This window comes from Erithacus rubecula, assembly GCF_903797595.1.
Source record: "Erithacus rubecula genome assembly, chromosome: 5".
Lineage (NCBI taxonomy): Eukaryota > Metazoa > Chordata > Aves > Passeriformes > Muscicapidae > Erithacus > Erithacus rubecula.
The window spans coordinates 44,665,811-44,686,945 of record NC_136687.1 but is presented as its reverse complement, the minus strand read 5'-3'; the positions used below and the strand labels follow the sequence as shown (position 1 = coordinate 44,686,945).

Genomic DNA, 21,135 nt, shown 5'->3' with positions numbered 1-21,135 from the left:
AACAGCACCTGAGTTTACCATAAGTATGTTTGCATTTCAATGGCAACTGAATTAGGGAAACCAGTACAATATGTTGTTCTTTCACACACTGGTCCCCAGTAATAACAGTTACTTAATTTCACCTGGGCTTTATATTCAAACTTTCACTGTCATGAAAGCCTGATGACTTTGCCATGGCAGGATAAAGGCCTGTCTGTGTGACAGGATGGACTGGTATCTTCAGGTCAGCAGTGTCACAAGATAGATATTTTTGTAGATTCTATACTGATTTTCTCAGAATGTCTATTTGTTGGATCACTAACCTTGACTTGCCATGTTGTTCCCTCATTATTAGAAGTTATCCAGGTCAAACGTGATTATTCAGATATGTTTTTGCATAATGATTTATTTAAATATTGTATTTCGCATTGATTTATGGCTTCTGGCATTACCTTTCTCCTTGTCTCCTCATTTTGACTGTCACTGAAGCCCTTGCCAAATTATCAGCTTTGATTCTATAATCAGGTTGTTTAATTTAAAATAAGTAATTCCTATCTTTTGTTGGAGTGGGGTGAGGGGTTTTCATTCTGTTCAGTTTTAAATCCATCTGTACTTTTTCACTAACACACGTAGAAAGCCTGTGGTCATTATTTGCAGAAGAAAATGCCAGTTCAATTGAGTCTTCAATTCTCATTTAAGCCTGTATTGATTACTGACCATAAATGAGTGACCCCCACAAATTGCCAGGCATAGAAGCAGATGTTGTTCACTGCATGGGGGATTTACTTCAGTTAACATGTCAATAAATATTTTTAATACAACAGTGTGACAAACAATGTCATGCCTCATTATTCTACAAATAGTTTCAGGAGGTTTACTGCCTACAGCACATCCCCAGACAATAGTATTAATTTCTGGAGCCCAAATTAAGTAATGCATGATACATATGTCCCCGGGAGATGGCATAGCATCACCTCCCAGTACAGATCCTCAGCAAGTGCAACTGATCCTTCCTCTGCCAATCTCAGCAGAGTCAGGGCACTTGCTATCAGCTGCTTTAGGCTAGTTCTCTTCTTGAACACAGATCATAGCCTGCAGTCCACAGTAGTTAGCCAGAATCACAAATAGTAAGCAAAACAGGCTGTCAATACACAGTTACACAGTGGTAATTGTTGTCTCTTTCTTTAAATACAGATAAAATAGCGATTCCAGATTTCGGGACAGGTGCTATGGAGAACTGGGGTCTGATCACATACCGAGAAACAAACCTGCTGTATGATCCTATGGAGTCAGCTACATCCAACAAACAGAGAGTAGCTGCTGTGATTGCCCATGAACTCGTTCACCAGGTATATTTTAGGATATGAGTCACTTTTACAGTGTTTCAAATATATAGTCACAACATTTTAATCTTGAAAAGACTGTCATTAATTTTGTCTCAGGATCTGCTACATGTGCTCAGAATCTGATTGCAAAATATCATCTGTTAAAACAGATCCCCAATAGAGCTTTAAAATACTGTGACTACTGCCTTGGAATTTTTCTCAGAAGTTAGATGCTTGGGCCCAGACTGTCAGCCAGTATACAGAAATCTATCTAAAATGTCTTAGAGAAACTAATTTATGTGTGCAGATGTCTCTTTTAGGCAAGCAAACAGGGACAGTTATATACTGTGGAGGCTGTCTGAAAACATCCTTAAATCAAAAATCATCAAATCAAGAGGGAGAAACTAAAAATATTTTCAGTGGCACATGAATCATTAGCAATCTCTCAAGTAATATGTAATTTTATAATTAAAGTGATGTTTCAACACAAGGCAAAGTCTTCATTCCTATTCAAACCCCAGAATTATGATAATTTTCATCTGGCAGCAGGAAAAAATGAAGCAAGTGAATTTTCTATATGCAGATGCGAGATACTGAAATGTACATGTACTATTTATCTAAACCTGCATCTTTATGTCTATAACTATAGTGGTTTGGAAATATCGTAACTATGGACTGGTGGGATGACTTGTGGTTAAACGAAGGATTCGCCAGTTATTTTGAGTTCCTGGGAGCAAATGCATCAGAACCAGATTGGAAAATGGTAATTATTTCTGCCTTGTGGAGGTTTGGTGGGGCTGGGAGGAACATTTTGGAAGGGAGTAAAATTTAGACAAGGATGATGAAGACTTAAAGTATATTTATAGGGAACTAACATAGTATGGTGCAACATAAAGAAAAAGTTGGTTTAAGTTTTCCACCTACCTATTTATGGTCTGAAACTAGTAAAAGTAAACTTTATAAAGTTTTAGTTTGCTGAGAAGGGTAATTCTTTTTTAACAAGGGAGTGAAGCGTTTGGTGATTATGGCAAAAACACCTAGGTGGGTTCTGGACAGAGCCTTAAGTTTTGCAGGGTTGCTTAAAGGTCTAACTCTGAAAGATGGAGACTCTCCTATATTTATTTAGTTGGGCTGTACTCTCTCCATGGGACTTAGGATCATTATCTGATCTGGTAAGGGTTGGGAAACTGGGCCTGTCTCCACAGTTTGGTCTATTAACAAGGAAAATAATGGACACCCATTCAGCTTCTGCCAGCATTGTAAGAATAATTTCAAATGCTCTAACTCAGACAATCTCTATTTTGTGCAGTGCAAAAATAGGTAGTGACAGTGGATAGCAGAAGTGCTAACTGTGCCAACTCCAGACACTTCAGGGCGTTGCAAAGAAGTTAGCTTAAATATGCATTATACGCTGAATAAAGGGAGTTTTCTTGCTCCTTCCTTCCTCTCCTCCCAAATAGATGTGATGGCACATAGCATGCATATTTTCCCCAGCTGTCCAGGTGTAATGAGGTTCTGGATGCTTGCACATATACAATGTATGCCAGTTGAAGGCAGTAAAGTAGGTTTTGCATAGGCTGAGCCTATTGAAATCTACTATCTCCTGAGCCTAGTGATTTTAGAAATAGGCAGTGCCTCCTTCTGCTTTCCCTCCTTCTCTCCCTGCAGAGAGGCTAAGAACAAAATCATTCCCTGGGTCACTTTTACACTTGAATGTAGAAGATTTGTGGTCCTAACTATGTAAAAAAAAATCTAATCATTGAGTTTAAAAATTAAAATACCTTTTTTTCATCTCGATACTATGTTAATCTAAGATCTAAGACATTTCAATGTTATCCTAGTGAATATTACAGAGGAAAGCTAAATTGAATGTTAGTCTTTTTTTGGTCAATATTGATTAGGAAATAAGGGGATTTTGGCTGCTGGTTACTTAATCTTTTCTAAAAAATTCAAATAAATTTTAAAAAAACATTACAAGACTTGGAATGGGGACCCCTGCCTCCGTCTTCCCTCCCTCCCTTTCTACCCAGCTCCTCTTTTGCAAGAGGAGGTCATAATGTTTTGTAAATATTGTCACACTTCTGAAATTGGTAACACAGGCTACTCTTTTGGCCTACTGGGGGCAAGGGAGGGTGGGATGGGTGTGTCTGTGTTATGATATACACAGAAAAACAGGATCTGCAAAAGGCCATTTATCCTAGTTAATGAGAAATTATATCCCACCCCTCTCTGATGTAAAGCAAGAATTTACAACTCCTTCTTTGGAGGGCATGAAATATCATTCTGTTTCAAATGGCTGTGTTGGTTTGAAAGACAGGTATCTGCTAAGACAAGCAGAAGCCTCTTTGTGAAATGGAAAATGTAAGCCCCCTTCCTCCAAATTATAATTTTTTAATTAAGGGGCTCTCAGGCAAAGATATGAGAATAGGAGTAACAGTTCTTTACTAGGAAAAATTAAAATGGAAATACAGTACTACAAAAAAACAATCCCAAAACACTGACAGAGTCAGAATACAACCTGACACCCTCTCAGTCAGGGTATTGGTAGCAATCCCATTAAATGGTGGATACAGTCCTCCTGCAGAGGCAGATGTGGTTCAGCTGAAGCAGTGCTCCTGTAGAAGGTGCAGTTTTCCTCCAAAGGTCCCATGATGATGTGGAAAGGTTTTCCTCTGGAATTCAGTGGAAAAGGCTGCCTTGGTGTTCCAAATCTCAGATTTCATCTAGGTGGGAAAAGTTTGGCTCCTCTCCCTGGGTGGAGCATCTCCCAATGGGATGATGTAATTTTATCAGTCATGCAGTGAGACTCAATGGCCCATTAACAGAAGATATCTTCCTGGAGGAAGGATGGGTTGTGGAAAAGATAAAGAACACTGCCTCACCTGGTTTTTAGCAGATGACCTATTAGAGGAGGATATCTCCCATGCAGATAAGAATTCTCGATCTGGTTTCAACAGATGGTGATAGAATACATACTTTTGGTCACATCCTGTATTGCAACTTAAGACAGTGGCCTAGAGAAGTTGAAGTTCAAGCTACTTATTTGTGAAGTAGGCATATACTCCTGCCCTTGTTTCTATTCTAATGTCTTCTCTTTCTCAGCTTGAACAGGTTTTAATTGATGATGTGCTTCCTGTACTGAAGGATGACTCTTTGCTTTCTTCCCACCCAATTGTAGTCGATGTGTCATCTCCAGCTGAAATCACCTCTGTGTTTGATGGGATATCCTACAGTAAGGTAGGACTTTTGTGACTTTGGATGCAAAGGAAGTGCCAGCTTTGGAGAGGAGATAAATGTCAGGGGTACTCATTATCATGACACTTCAGCTGTGTCTATACAGATCTTTGTTCTGGGACATTCCCAACTGCTGTCAGTGATGATGCATTAAAAGCAGCTGTGAGAGAAGCAGTGCAGCCAGAGCCTTGTCAGCCACTGCACATCATGCAGGCATGCTCACAGCATGCAATGATGCAGCCAAAACACTGTCACTAGCATCTGCCACTAGAGTGTTTGGTTTAAAATTAAGCTAAACCAGGTACTAATCACATTCCCCTCCCATCACCTCATGCTGATGCAGCCCAGTTACGTCAAGTCTCACACAAGGGCAGAGGAAGCAAGCGCAAATGTCCAGGTATCCTTTCTGTCATTTCTCCATCCCACTAGCAGGCCAGTATAACTTATTTTTTGAGGAACCAAGTCAGGGAACCAAGCAGGGAAAACAGGAAAGTGACTTTTTATCTCAAGTTGCTCGCAGTATCCCACCCACCCAAAAAACTTTAGCAAAGATGGGTTACACCAACTTCTACTGGTATTGGCCTACACTGGGAGATCAGTAGCTCCACATTTAACTGAAAGTTGTGAAGCTCAGGAGTTCATTGGAGTATAGTAGTCTGTAGCCCAGGAGTTGGTAGCAGACACTCTATTAAGTATTTGACAAGATTTTTTGCTCATCCCATCCCAGTCAGTGGCAGTGAGGACCTGTGCCTACAAAGACTCCCTAAGGATCTAGCTGGAAGAATACCTTGGGTCTGCCTTAGCAGAGAGACACAGGAATGCTGGAGTCATCCAACTACTGTTGTGGCCAGGGTACACAGAGGCCTTTGGGAGTCCATGGCCTCTGGTAGCACTTGCCATATGGGGTGGCAGCCTGCAGGTCAGCACATGTGGGAAAGTGCTGTGAGGTACAGAGCATGAGGGACACCAGCAGCCATGCTGAGGATCATCACTTTGAAGACCCAGCCTAGAGGGCTGAGGCCAGCTCATCTCCCTCCATATCAGATGCAGCCACTCTGTCCTTAGACAAGCCTTAGACATGGAATAAAGCAGGTGTCTCCCCATATCTAACCAGGGAGTCTCTTGAGGCAAGGACCCAAACAACACTGTTCTCTCCAGTTGTCTTCTGCAGTGCGTCAAGCCCAAAGAAGCTCAGGAGAAAACACCTGTGTCACTCTTCCCTCAACCAGTCATCTCCCATGCTGCTTCTGAACCTGATACACCATATATTTTAATTGGCAGCTTCTTGTATGACTCTGTTAGTGTTCCCTGTCTGATGCCATAGCATGCTTCCATTGAACACACAAAATTCACCATTATTAAATACTGTTTGTTGTTTTCCCTCCAGGCTCCCATTATCAGCTAAACATAAAGTATATATATTGCACTGACTTTAGTTTTAGCTGTGCTACAGTCTGAACTGTAGATACGACTTTTATTAGCTAGACTCAATCCATCCATTTCCATCAGTCTTCTGTTTTCAATTGTTAAATTCTCTATCCAACAATACCATCAGTATTTATTGCATGATAAATGCCTCACAGTCAAATCATAAACCATGTAAAAACCTGCATTGTGTAACACTGTTTTTAAATCAAACTAACAAAAGTCACAAAATATACTCAGCTAAATCAAATACTCTCAATCAAAATGTATTTTAGTGGTGAATTAAGCAAGAGAATACTTTTGCAGGGTCTGTAAAAACAATGGAGAAAAAAAATCCTAGCTTTTACTCATCTCTTTGTGCCTAGATAATTGTTACATGAACTCATTTTTTTAAGCAAAAACACTTAGGACTTGTGCATTGTTTGGGAACAGTTTGCTTGGGATATAATTTGGCTTGGGCTATAATTTGGCTTGAAAGAGAAAGTCTTTGCTTAGATTTAGCTCAAATTACTGATGGTATTTATATATAAATGCATGACAAAATTAACTTGGTTTTTTTTGGCTTTATTTTGGCTTCTCTTTTGCATTTTTCTTTTAAAAACAATCTTCTCATGATAATATTCATCACTAAACAAATAAAGCCTAATTTTGAATGCTCTCTGTTAGTCTTACCAGAATGACCAGAGATCTTATCCAATCCTAAGACCCTAATGAATTGCCTAAGGGAATGGAGTCATTGCAGCATATTCTGTACTGCTCCTCTAACTGCTGTGTGGTTGGTAGGGCATTATATAGGAAAGCTCTACTAAAGTAGAGCGGGTGAGAAAAGTATTTTCATCTCATCTCATCTCATCTCTTTTCCAGTTTAATCCTGTCTCTTATTTTGAAAGGTTTTATTAAAGTAACAGTGATGTTTTTTGTCTTAAATAAATTCTGTTAGAATTTTTTTCAAAATTTTTTGGAATTTCCCATCTACAGAAGTTTAGGATTCATCTTCCACATTTCTGTCACAAACAAATCTTATCATGTACTTGGCAATTACTATGAAATTATGTAGGTGTTGATAAAAGACTCCCCCTTATGCCCCCATCAGAGAACATCAGCTATTCAGATTAAGGTCACATTCCTGACACTACTCAAATAGTTGTAAGAAAGAAAAGTTCTTAAAATACTGGCATTCTTATAATCAGTGATTTTTGTTAGGATGAGTTTTCTCAAACACATTCCATCATGGACTACAGAGGAATGACAAGAGAGGGGGGAAGAGACAGAAAAATAATAGTAGAAGGTGTAAGTGACTAACTATACATTACAATTTTAAGCCAAAGAAGTCTCCACTGTTACCAAATACATGTGTAAGTGTGTATTTCTACTTTGGCTTTTAATGTAAATGGGAAGGGATGGTTTATAAGAGGTAATATCAGATAAGAAGTGGCTGAGAGACAAAGCTGAGGAACTGAGGTTCCCTAGTGCATGGGATCATGGCCTTATGATCACCACTAATCATTAAGCAGCCTTATGATTACCACTAATGGATATCCATTCTAAATGTCACTGAATCGGTTTTGAACATATCCCATGGCAAAAACATAAAATTTCTGTATCAGAAAAGACTGAGTCATCTGCTGACCACTTTGACTCCCCAGCCATAGCCTGGAAAGCAGTTTGAGACATATCTGAGACTGTTGAGACTGTTCAAATCACCCCTCTGCCATGACTCATCTAGTAATTATTCTCATACACAAAAATAGAGGAAAAATTATTTAGTGAAAATCCAGGGAATATTCTTGTTTTCATGGGACAACTGGATTTTTAAACCATTCATAGCACAAGGCTCTCAACTGCCCCTTGATTTATCTCAGAAAATGAAAACATGCTAATCCTAAAATTGTATTTTGCATTTTAGATTGAATTTTCACTCCTTTTTCCCTTCATCATTTTGTGTACGCTCTGTTCTTTGTACCACACGGCTCTTCTATTTCTCTCTTCGTCTTGCTTTTGTTTCTTTCTTCTTTCAACAGCCTGTTTGGTTTTTTCCTGTGATGCTTGAGTTAGTAACTTCTCTGATCCCAAGTCTACCCTGCTTCAGAAGTCAGAGCTCTTACTAGTCTTCAGCAAATCTCATTCCTTATCTTGAGACACCATAACCATCCTGTAAAGCCCCAGACTGGCAGCATTTTAGGAGTTCCCTTCCTGTTGTGTGTTCATCTGAAGTCACTTCCTCTCTCAGGCTGTTCCCCTGACAGGGTCCTCAGCTCCTCTCACCGCTATCCTGTTCAACACAAAACCAGGAGCCCTGCTCACACAAACTGATAAAGTGGCAGGACAGTAACCTACAGCAGCAGGGCTCAAGAGCTCATAGAAACAAGTGTCTGATCACAGCTAAAGACTGATTCTCACATCCAGATTTACACTCCACCAGGTGGGCACGCTATCCCACAGAGGAAATAGAAAATCCACTTCCTTTGTCTGATGGATGATTTCTATCTTTGCCTTATAAAATACTCTTTACCATGTTGCCTTTTAGATGAATGGAAACCTATGTTAGAGCAGTGTGGATTGACCTTCTCCCCTTTCCCTTCGTCCTCAGGGTGCATCGATCCTCAGAATGATTCAAGACTGGATTACACCAGAGCTCTTCCAGAAAGGCTGTCAGGTAAAGTGGGCACCAAAGCCCACCAGAAATACAGCCCATCTTCATGTAACAGTAGCAAAGCCATTATTCAAAAACTGAATATTAGAGATCCTGGTATTGGTAGCAAAAGCACTTAGTGCATTTCAGTACTGAGTGGGCAACACAGAGGGGAAGAAGTTCTATGCTGCCACAAAAGCAGGAATGTGAACAGCATAAAGATTTGATAGCCAGACAGTGAGGACCTAAATTCCTGACAGCTTTTAATCAAAAAACCTCCTCTATCCCACTGTTATTCTGTTGTCAACTGAGATCCCTTCATTCCACTGTAAAGTGTATCTGGAGCTTCCTATGGCCAGGATCCTCCAACCCACACAAGGCTGCTATGTAGGGACACTCTTAGAGGCATAACCTCATCCATGCCCTGATGCAGGGACACCCAGCCCTAGAAAGTCAATAAAAAAAGGGCTATATTGCACAGTTCATAGTCCTTTCTTGTGAAGGAAAAAGTGGTTCTACAAAATTATGGAATGACAAAATGGGAGAAAGGAGCTAGCACAGAAGGAGAAAGGCTGCCTGTCCTTTATTCTGTACAGACATTGGTAACAAGAGTTATAGTGCAGGCTTGCCACATTTGTTTTTACTTCCCTCTCTCATGAAGAGCACATTTATGGGCTGCTACAAGACAGTTGTATTTTCCTGTACTTCCCCTTTCACATGAGAATCCGAAGAGTTACCCAAGATATCAAAAAACAGCCACCTTGTCCCCAAGACCCCAGCCCTTCCCCGCTGCTCAGAGCCTTCAAGAGCACTAACGTAGCAGCTGTGGCCAACAGCGAAACAAACAGCACCATCTACTGACTGAACATCACCAGGAGCAGGTGATAGGGTAGGAAAACACCCTCCAAGCAGCCAAGGAAGACACAGGATGTGAATAAGATTTAGGCGTTGCAAACTCTTTGCTGAACACTATTGCTCCTTGTAACAATCATGATCAAAACTTAGAGGTGACTAGAATTTCCTACTTCCACTCTAAGTCCACAGGTAGTGAAATCTCATTAAGTATCTTTCTCCTGCTAAACGGCCTCTTATATTAGTCAGAAATTTGCAACAGGGTATAGTGGTGTCCATTTAAACAAAACACAAAGAACTCTTCAAGTACAAATTTATTTCTTACTAACAAGTCACTCTGGAAAATGCCGACTTTTGTTGTTATGGGATGCACTGGACAGCAAAGGAATTACATCATCTGAATACTGATCCATTTAATCTCCCATTCATGTGTGCATACTCTGTGCAACTGAGAGGTACTCTTTGTATCCCTGGGAATATGTATATTATTTTCATAGGCAAAGAAGAAACACTAGTAGTATTTTCACAGTCTCTCATCTCCCTCTAGGCATATTTGAAGAAATACCATTTCCAGAATGCCAAGACACAACAATTTTGGGAAGCTCTGGAAGAGGTATATTTTGCATCCACCCAAACCCTTGCTAATAAATGTTTAATATCTCACCCACCAATTTCATTTTCTCAAACTTTTAATATTCTGTAGCTTTTCTGTCAATGAGAGATCACAAGTTAGGCAGCCCCAGTATATTTTCTTTCTATTTTTTCTTTTTCTATTTCTTTTTTTTTTTTTTTTTTTTTTTGGCATATAGCTGTGGGAGTGGAATAAGAAACAAGAAAGGAGGATTTGCTAACAAACAACCTGCTACTGAAACATTTCCTTTCCAATTCAAACTCATTTCATGTGTCAAAACACCTCTCATCCACATACACCCCATACAGTCTCTTTTCTCTATCCAGATTCAGGTGTTTGAAAGCTTTCAGTAGCATCAATTCCCAAGTAATTTTGGTGCTTATCTCCCTCTCTAGCTTCTGAGTCCCAGTTGGGTCATCATCTGTGCCACCATTTTCTGATCTTTCCTGTTCCTGGAGGCTGGATTATTTTTCTCCATCTATCTAATTACCCCCCATTACACTTGCATACTGCCAGGTTCTACCCTGATACTATTTTCTTTCCTTTCAATCCTGTGGACACACACATAGCCCAAATTGTGCTTTTGTGTCTCTTTTCTAGTTTTGGTCTTCTCCTTGCTCCCAGACTTTTTCCTACTCAGCAGAACTCCCTACTTTCTCTGTCTAGTGCTTTGCATCTTCACATCGTCTACCTCATCTGGAGAAGGAAACACTAGAAGTGACCCTAGCTCACTCCCCTCACAGGTGGCATTCTGGGGAGGAAGTGACAGGTTTCTCCAGCTCTAGTTCCTAGGAAAGATGTTCAGGGGTCACAGAATGAATTGAATTTTACATTGATGCAGCTGCTGGTGGTTCTTCCTTCACATTAAAAACAGGACACACGGCAAAGAGGCTTCTGGCTTTAAAAATCCCTGTGTCCTTTCTGTCCTGTTCAGCTTTTCTGTCAGAAAAAAAAATGGAGTGATCTCAGAGCATGCAAGGAGCCTCAAAGGTTCCTCACTATTTCTTATCCATGATACTGGCCAGTCTCCTGCCTACACATTTCTCATTTCTTGTGTGGGTATTCAAGTTTCCAAATAATTTCTTTCTTCAATGGCAGGCACCATAAAAGGATTTAATGGAGGAATATTTTGTTCTGAACATGCTCTTTCCTCTGTCCCTTTCTGCTCTTCTTTTTCTTAATACCAGAGATACTTTCCTTCTTCTTATGACTGAATTTCCATTTTCACTCCAACCTTCTTCCATCATTCATAGGCAAGTAATAAATCTGTGAAGGAAGTAATGGACACATGGACTAGGCAGATGGGCTACCCTGTTTTGGAGATGGGAGATAATTCAGTATTCACACAGAAACGTTTTCTTTTGGATCCCAATGCAAATGCTTCTCATCCTCCTTCTGATCTTGGGTAAGTTCCTATTGCAAATGTTGATTCAAACCAAGTAGAAACTAAGTAGAATGTACCTCATTAAGTGCATTTACAAAAACAAGTTAAAGAAAAAACCTAAAACAAAACACAAAAACCCAAATTAACAAACAAGCAAACAAACAAACAAACAAACAAAAAAAAAAAAAAGAAACCAACCAACCAACCAAAAACCACAAATAAACAAACAAAACCAAAAAACCTACATGGGTTTTATCTTGGGAAACACAGTATCTCTCTAAATTCCATACTAGTAAGCTTCAAAAAAGAAATAGTAAAACTAGAATTGTATAAATCTTTTGAGATATTTTGTTTAGGAGATACAAAACAATAAATCTTTTTTCCTGGAGGTAGAAGGAGATACCATAACCTTAATTTTTTTTATTTTCTGGAAGTTAGTGACCATTTACTTAACCCAGGGTACAAAGATGACATATATTTTTCTATAGCATTTGTCACCAAGAAGAAATTTCCCTAGGATGAACTGTAATATACTAATATGGAATATTATTAAACAGCAGTTGACTGCTCAAAAGGGCTTAATAATTTTAGCAGCCCCATGTCAGTGGCTGACATTATGCTTACAGCATGCTCTTCTGTCTCATGTCCCTGACTGGGGCACAGTCTTGGGCACAGTCTTGGTCAGGTTGTGCCATGGCTCCATTCCTGCCCAAATTTCTCATCTTTGTGCTGGGCATGCCCTGGACTGAAGAACCTGCACTTACCTAATAAAGGTATACAAGGAACTGAGGAGCAAGAACTAAGGTCGCATTTGCCACCCAGTGTTTTATAATGAAGGAATTAGAGTTGTCTTGGAGAAGAAAAATAGGCTGGAAAAGGCAAGAGGTCCTATTAACTGTATCACAGTGGTTGCTTAAACTCTTTCATTTTTTCAATCTGTAAAAATACTGGTGTAACACCTAGAAGTTTATTTCAAGTCAGCATTGCAAAGATTAACTAGTGTCTGTACAAAGCCCTAGACACATCAGCATTAACACTGACACCAGTTATTAACATATAATCATATATTACTAAATTATTTGCTTTGTATCCTGCTAGAATATTGCCTGACATATTATTTAGTAAATGTATGTGTTCATAAGCACAAGTCGGCTTCATTAAAAAAGATGTAAGCACTAAAATAAACAAACTAAAAAAGATGTAAGCACTAAAATAAACAAACAAAGACATACTGGAGGGAGTTTTTAATCATTTGACTTCAAATGTAATGTGATTTTCTTTCTCATTAAATAATTTCAGTTATAAATGGAATATACCAGTCAAATGGAGGTTTGGCAATTCATCAGCTTATACTTTCTACAACGCATCAAATCTTACAGGTAAACATCTTCTCTTTTAAGGATAATGAATAAATAAAACTTTTCAATATCTTTTGCAAAAAACAGACCACAGAATGAACTTTCATGCTTTCCAGTTTTCAGATGTGGGAGTTAGCACACAGCTTGGTTGTACTGTAGTTATGAGTAATTTCAGTGATAAGATTACTATTTCCCCTATACAACATTGTGTCAATTTTGGCTCAGTTTCAGTATAGTGCTTAAGAATCTGTTTTAATACAGTCCTATTCAAAGAAACATCTATGCATACTCTCAATTATAATGTACTAAAATCAATTTGGCTTAGAAATGGTCATTGTCCAGTTCAAGAAAAGAGAAGTAAAAGGCTGATGAATGCTTCTGTGGAATGGTAAACTGGGAACTTGAGTTCAATTAAAGAAAAAGAACTACAGCTCAATAATGACCTTTTCTAATGCTGATTTCAGAACTGAGAAAATTCCTACTTCTTTAAAAATCATTGTTCTATTATGCAGTCAAATCTGAATTTCTTGTTTTACACCTCCAGTGGACAAAAATGTGGGGGAAAATTACTACTTTTTCAGATTTTAAATTATATGCAATTGAATTTCAGAAATATTACAAACAGCCAAGCTTTTCTTGTATTTGTTTGTTACCCATTTTAAATGCAATTTTTGTTCTGTTTTTGCTTTTTTCTTTTTTTTTTACTTGGCTGCTTTTAGTATCCATGCAAAAGCAAACAGAAAATACCTTATGTCATGATACAAGTCAGAAGTTGACACAAATAATTTTTCTGTCACTGGTTTCCACATGATATGAGGGCTGCAAGGGGCTATTAACTCCACAAAGCCTGCAAAGTCATGATTAGGTGCTTACTGCTATATCCACAAAATTTCTGTTTTACAGGGCAAACAGCAACTGTAGGGAGAAATCTCTTCAGAAATACTTTATATGTACCATCTAAACAGAAATGTGCTTTAACTACAACCACCCTCAAACCATAGATTGAAGATGACTGTTTTCAATGGGAAATAGAAAAATTTTCATAAGTAGCATCATCAAGTGGACCAGGCCAAGCTTCTGAGAAAGGAACATTTTTCATGTATTCATTTTGAATAGAAAAATCCTTAAGCATGAGTACTTGCATGAAGTCTCAGCCTATTTTGTAAATCCTTTATCAGTAGCTACAAAAATAGCATCAAAGAAGAGTACAGGAAAGAAAACTTAGTCACTTGAAACAAACTGAAAAATTAAACTAATGGAGGATAAAATACAAGAACTTTAATAGTGCACATGAGGATGAAAAAGGTTTAAAAATATTTATCTGCAAGAACTACTTCTTTGCATTTTTTTTTTACTTCTTATAATTACATTACTCACAATGATCTCCATTTCAAATTTAACAAACTAGCTAGCCCAAGTAATTACCACAATTCATTGTTCTAAGACAAGTGCTGTCATTCATCAAAATCTGAAATAACTCATCTTTACTCAGAGCTATTTAGAAATAAATAAAGAAATAAATTATATTAAGGGTTGTACCTTATTTTGACATCCATTAAAACCAAACAATACTTTCGGAGTCAAGGAATCACCAGTGAGTTTTACATCATATCAGGTGCACTAACTGATCAATGTTTATTTTGCAGGAATTACAATAGCAGCTCCTACTGATACTTTTCTGAAGGTTAATCCAGACCACATTGGATTCTTTCGGGTGAATTATGATAGTCAAAACTGGGCCAGGTTAAGCAATCTCCTGATCCAAAAGCACACAGTGAGTGTTGTAATGTCTAACCTGTCTGGTGGGTCTCTTATAAGAGGCCTGTAGAGGCTGGGGGTTTTCTGCAAACAATCTGTATATTCTTGATCCCTCTTTTCCTCTTTTCATACAGGATTTTTCAACTGCTGATCGTGCAGGGATTTTGGATGATGCTTTTTCTTTAGCAAGGTAAACTAATTCTCTGCAGAGATTTCAACACAAGTTTTTCACTTTCTGTTGACTAATAATTAGAATTCACACAACCCAGGTAGTTGAAAGAAATTTTCTGACTTTGGTACAGGGTTTAATTTTTTTTTTGTTGCTTTACCTTATCCTCCAAAAGGGGTGCATTTAAGTACTCCTTTTCAACTTGTATTATGAATGCAATCAAGAGAAATGCTCCCTTTCAGTACCAGGGCAATAAAAAAGAAGGCTTTAATCACATAGGTCTTAGAAGGGGTGTTTTCTCCATATAATTAACAATAGAAGCACTCCAGAAGAAGTTAGGTATCCAGAAAAGTAGAGGCATGCCTACAAATGCATACCAAGGCATTGAGTAGCTACCACCTCAGCTAGTAGTTTGTTTAGAAACTTGATTGGAAACTTCTAGCTCTTGTGCCCAGACATGCTGACACAGATAAATTTTAGGCTGTGACAGCCTCTAAGTCTAAGTCTCCTCAGACTTCCAGGATGTCTCCAACCAGCAATTCCTTTATTTTTTGTGATCCTAATGTAGTCAGTTAAGGGCTGCCCACTTCTAGGCACACTGGGCTGCTGCACAATGCTAGCAATCTTCTTACAACAGCACAATTCCTACGGCTAGGCATTGATCAACAGTGATCCTCGGTTATCTCTTTGGAAAACACCTTCCAAGTTACATTCCAGACTACTTTCTCACTCACAAACTTTACTATTTCAGGCCTTCTAAAGTAAATAGTAAAGCTAATATCTTTGAAGAAGCAAGTGCTTCAAATTCATTAAAATAACAGAAGTTATGTTTTCTCCTTCCACAGACCTGGACTTGTGAATTACTCTGTTCCCCTGGACCTCACAATATACCTAAGAAACGAAACAGAGTATTTACCTTGGCATAGAGCTATATCAGCTGTAACTTACCTTGCAGACATGCTTGAAGATGATCAAAATATCTATCCCTTGTTTCAGGTGATGAAGCAAAACAAAAGCCAATCCATCTTGGGACCACTGAATCTGATAATTCAGAATCTCTAGAAAGAATAATACTGAAATTCAAGTGATTTTTCAGTGTTGCTAAAGTATTAATATTTACTTTTCTTTACTGCTCTCTTTAAAAAACCCTCTAAACACTGCTTAGTAGTGGTTTCTGAATTACTTGAATTCTGCATTCAGGACCATGCACTTGGAGAAAAGAAATTATGCCTAATTATTATCTGTCACCAGAAGGCATGTTACAGATATTTATTAGTCAAGGCTGTCCTGCATTCAGTAAAGAAGTGTGTATAGGGCAGCAAAATCTCAGACACCTGTCCTCAGCACAAAGGATGGCTATATCTCTATGTGGCAATGAGTAGGTTTGTTAGTTGACCTAATACACTGAACATGATTTAATGGCCACTAAAGTAAGTATGTCCTGAACTTCCTATCATCTCTGGAAAGCATTTGTGGCAGTGTGTCCTTGCTGGACCTCAGCCTTCATCTGGGAGTACAGATAAGGTTGGAGAGAAGCAGGTTGGCTTTGTCCTATCAGGACATTTGTTTTGCAAGCATTCAAACTTGGCATGCTCTGGGGATCTGGCAAGATTGTGTGTCTGCCTGTTCATGTTACTTTTCATTCAAGAGATGCTAGTTCTGAGAAAAAAATGAAGGAGAATAAACTATGAAATTAAATATATTATTATTTAAAGAAATCTACACATGTAACCAGCATGCTTTTTTCTGTCTCAGAGATATTTTCGCGATCTGGTAAAACCAACTGTGGATCAACTGCTCTGGGAGGATTCTGGAGACCATTTGCAGAAGTGGGACAATTTTTATTTTTTCCTTCTCATATTATTGATGCTCCAAGAATAGTTAGCAGTAGGAAAATATCTCTCTCCCTCTCTCTCTCTTTCTCCAAGGCTTCTTCGTGCATCTGTTCTAGACTTTTCCTGCAGTATGAATGACCCAGAATCTTTGAGCAATGCTTCTGAACTCTTCAATAGATGGTTACAAGGAGAAAAGTGAGTGCTCACATCCTTTGTGGTTTGTGAAGAACATAGCATGTGACTGGGTCACTGATCTCAAGTAGGAAGAGGGATGAATATTTAAGGACTGTTTCTTTATTTTAGTATTGCTGCAAATCTCCGACTTACAGTTTATCGCTATGGGATGCAGAACTCAGGCAATGAGACATCATGGAATTACATGTTCAAGAAATACCAAGAAACTTCATTAGCCCAAGAAAAAGAAAAGCTGCTATATGGCCTGGCATCAGTGAGGAACATCACGCTTTTGGACAGGTGATTTAAACAAACACAGATTTCTCTTTTCCCACAGAAGAAACTGGTCACTGTTTGCTCATTCCTCTCTTCCTCTCTTCTGTGCTGTCATTTTGGTCAGATTACAGCATGAGGAGTGCAACACATTTTCCAGACCAGTTTTATAACATGCCCCTCTGAGCTTGTACTACAGCAGGAAAAAACCCTTGTTCTTTTAGTGGAAAGATATTGAAGATATGGTAGTTGCTGCATACAATCAACTACCTTCAGCTCTTCCAACAATGCATTCACCCTGTGAAATTTTAGTTGCTTAATATTTAAGCATCGGGAATAAATTAGTTTTCATCCATTTCCTCTTTAATCAGTGAAGAGAGGCCGGACCTACAAAGCACTGCTTATCCCAGAAAAGGGGCTTAAAATCAATGGAAAGAGCTGCTTTTGGGTATTGTCAGTCACCCTCCATTGGGTCCAGTTTGCTTAGCCTAGATGTCTACCTTCTATACAGCTAAAATTAGGCAAACAGCCTTGAGCAGTTGTTATTAACAGTCCTATGAAGGCATCCACATGAACTTGCAATGCTCCCTGAGGTGCTGTGCTGCAGCACTCAAGCTAATACCAAAAATGTTGAATTCATGCTGCCTTGGCAATGATAAGGAGTCTGGATGCTGCCCCAGACTGGTCCAGCAGACTGTCAGACTGGGCAAGTATCTCACCAGGCTGTCGCCCTGTGCATAGGCACACCAGCTACTTTAGGTTTATCTGATAACTTTGTTGTATCGTGTAGCATCCGTACACCAGGGCCATTCACCACTGTATTGTATCTAAATATCATAACATGGAGCAACTTCTGCTTGAAAGTTTCAAGTTTAAAGGAGGTAAAACAAGGAAGTTTAGGAGATTCAGGAAGAATAAATATAAGAATTGGAGTAATTGAAATAATGGTAGGAAGCACCTTCCTAAATTCTTGTGACCAAAAATGCTGTAATCTAAAGCCATTAAATAGCTAATGGCTGAAATTATTAAGACATTAATTAATTAGCTAGATCAGCCTATATTTGCAGAAAATAAAAAATCCCTCCTAAAGCAAGGAAAGCTTGTCTCTTAATTTACTATTAAAATAACAAGCAAGGAGGGAAGAGCAAACAGATTGAACAAAATTGTCCATTACATATAGCGAAAAAGAAGACAATCCTTAATCCCAACACACAACAGCTTGAAAAGGTGTTCTGCACCTGCTGCAGTGAATCCATGACCATGCTACTCATCTCCCTGAAAACGTGTGCTTCACCCCATCAGTCAAAACCATCTGTGCCATAACTGGAAGTATGATGGCAGTACTTGCAGGCATGCTCAGTCCAAATGAATTTTAATTTTATATGGATAAAAGTTTCCAAACAAACAGCACGGATGTCAGTGTAAGCAAGCCACCCGTGCACATATTAATGGTCCCTGTAAGATCTTTAAAGTCTGGACAACTACTTTTTGGTGCTTGACTGAGCAGACTGAACTACTAACTTATGAGTCTTGTTTTCTCTACTGCATTAAAATATCAGAATAATAATGGGGTTTGGCTATTTTCAAGTCGGGACATAAATTCTGCCTACTTTGCTAAAGAGATTCCTAACTAAGATTTCTTTCAAAACAATTATCTCTTGGCACAGTTATGTTTTAGATCTGTGTACTTCACCTTTAAAATGCTGTAGGAAAAAAATAAATTCCTGTTTGGAAAAAGGTCTCATCAATTCCTTTGGCATTTCCCTTAGATATCTGAAATATATTTACAACACCAGCCTCATCAAAAGCCAAGATGTGTTCACAGTCCTGAGATACATCTCATATAACACCTATGGGAAAACGATGGCCTGGGACTGGATACGACTGAACTGGGAGTACTTAGTTGACAGGTACTGGGAAACTACATCTGCCTGTAAATCTTGTTACATGCCATATTTTTCTGGTTTTCCATTGTACAGCTATAATCACTGGCCTCTGCAAAATGAAAACCGAAAGCTTACAACACAATTATATCCATTTGCTGTTGAACAAGTACTTTGTTGCTAACTTGAAAACCATTCTTTCCCTAAATGATCACGACCAGTAAATGGTGATAAAGGAGACAAAGTTTTACCAAGGCCACAGAAATCAGGTTATTGCATGGAAATTAGTGAATCAAGTCTCCACTCTCGTGACTGATTTCATACTAAGAAGACAGAGTATAAAACTGGGTTTTCTAAAAAATTTATTCTAATGGTAACAGCAAGCAGCAGACATACAGATGAGAAGTGGAAGCAGTGGCAAACCTTTTAGTTTTTCTCCTCACTATTTAAGTGACTTCTCTCTCCTTCCATCCCCTTTCTAAATGCTTAGTGAGAGCACAGAAGGAAAGCACACCTGCAAGTCTAAAGCTGTGAACTGGACAGTTTTTGTATTGCCGAGCAGCAATATTCCTAACTTCCAGCCTGAAACAATCAGTAATTACTTTAAAAAAAAAGATTCTACCCTAAGAGATTGCTCCATTAGTAAACATATATAAGAACAGCTCAGAGATTATGCAGGGGTGCTATTTTTCAACTATTTTGAAAAATGTTGAAATTTGAGTTCATCTTTTTAAATGAAACACAATTAGAAGTTTAAGCTTCAGATAATTATGGTTTTGCATCAAACATAATTTATAAAATTGTTTTTCTAGATTCACTATAAATGACAGAACCCTTGGTCGAATAGTAACTATTACCCAAACCTTCAACACTGAGCTCCAGCTTTGGCAGGTATGGTGACATCAATTCTCTTGGGTTTAAGTCAATATATTTAACAATCTTCTGGCAGGAAACTTAATGTTTTTGTCCTCTAAATGCTTAAAGCAGCAGGAGTTAACTGTAAAACTATTCCAGTGCTACTAGCATGAGCTTATGGATCTCTCCCAGTCAGAATTAACTCTGACCATGTCTTTGTAAAAAGCCACTTGCTCAATAGCAGCATTATTTATTTCACATCAATTCTTTTTCTCTTTACCAGATGGAAAATTTCTTTGAAAAATATCCTAATGCTGGGGCAGGAGAAATGCCCAGGAGTCAGTCACTGGAGCAAGTGAAGAGCAACATTGAATGGCTAAAAGAAAACAAGGAGGAAATACAAACATGGCTGAATGGTACACTAAGGCTTCAAAGTCTTACTTTGTGAAAAAGATGAGGCACTCAGATCTTCAAAGATGTTTAGCAATGTGGATTTCTCAGCTAGACACCTTAGAGGACTAAGACCTAATATTTTTTTCTACAAACACTCAGGAGACCACTGCCAGAGCAATGTTTGTGTAGCTGCTTAGCAGGAATAGCTTTATATGTTGAGAACTGAATTTGTCTGAACAAAGAGGACAAAGGTTTAAAGTCACTCAAAGCAGAAGTAATGGCAGAACTGGAGTCCTTGCTGATCACTCTGGTCTCACGCCTTATGCACACCACTCTGCAAAGCTACTTCTTGTTTTGCACAGTAGTATATCTAGTACACTCAGGGATTCCTTTCCAAGTGCACCTCATAGGAGCTTTCTCCTGAAGGAAAGAGAATTAAAACAGTAGTTTTGACAGTGTCTGAAAATCATCCCCTATATTTATAGCTGTAAGAATTCTTCGACTGGGATTTAGGTATGCTTTCTGATACTACAGAAAGGCCAGTTAAGCTTTCCTCTCAACTGATTTTTGAAGTTTAACTACCAGTACAGAAGGGATCAATATTAGCAACTTCTTTTTCAATGTTATTAGTTGGGATTCTGTAGCTTAGGGTAGGGGTTGTCTTGGTCACTTCTATCTTTATTTCTAAATCTTTAAAAAACAAAGAGAGAACTTGTGGCAGCCAATACTGCAAACAAGACATGCTTTACTTACTGTTTCTTTTCTTATAGAAAAATAAAATTTAAAATCTACATGAAATCTCAGTCTCTTTCTAATGAAGTGATTAAACTTCCTGGAAAACCAGCTGTTTCATAGCTCACCTGTACTTACATAACAGCTTCAGTGACTTCTGAGGAGGGAGAAATCTATTAACTCCTCTGAGAAAACACAGAAAAAATGGCAAATACACCCAGAGGGATCAGATGACTCCCACTG

General features: G+C 38.5%; 1 protein-coding gene across 1 annotated transcript in view; it reads left to right on the top strand.

Annotated features, from left to right (window-relative positions):
- Positions 1-20,865, top strand: part of ENPEP (glutamyl aminopeptidase) — a 34,831-nt gene extending 13,966 nt beyond the window's left edge. Inside the window, exons 6-21 of the mRNA XM_079306382.1 lie at positions 1,174-1,328; positions 1,954-2,067; positions 4,407-4,541; positions 8,554-8,619; positions 9,995-10,060; positions 11,332-11,483; positions 12,762-12,841; positions 14,467-14,594; positions 14,713-14,768; positions 15,593-15,743; positions 16,503-16,576; positions 16,676-16,777; positions 16,886-17,056; positions 18,799-18,939; positions 19,725-19,803; positions 20,051-20,865. Coding sequence (XP_079162508.1) covers positions 1,174-1,328; positions 1,954-2,067; positions 4,407-4,541; positions 8,554-8,619; positions 9,995-10,060; positions 11,332-11,483; positions 12,762-12,841; positions 14,467-14,594; positions 14,713-14,768; positions 15,593-15,743; positions 16,503-16,576; positions 16,676-16,777; positions 16,886-17,056; positions 18,799-18,939; positions 19,725-19,803; positions 20,051-20,215 — 1,835 coding nt within the window. The 3' untranslated portion in view covers positions 20,216-20,865. The remainder of the gene's footprint in view (positions 1-1,173; positions 1,329-1,953; positions 2,068-4,406; positions 4,542-8,553; positions 8,620-9,994; positions 10,061-11,331; positions 11,484-12,761; positions 12,842-14,466; positions 14,595-14,712; positions 14,769-15,592; positions 15,744-16,502; positions 16,577-16,675; positions 16,778-16,885; positions 17,057-18,798; positions 18,940-19,724; positions 19,804-20,050) is intronic.
- The last annotated feature ends 270 nt before the right edge of the window (positions 20,866-21,135 follow it).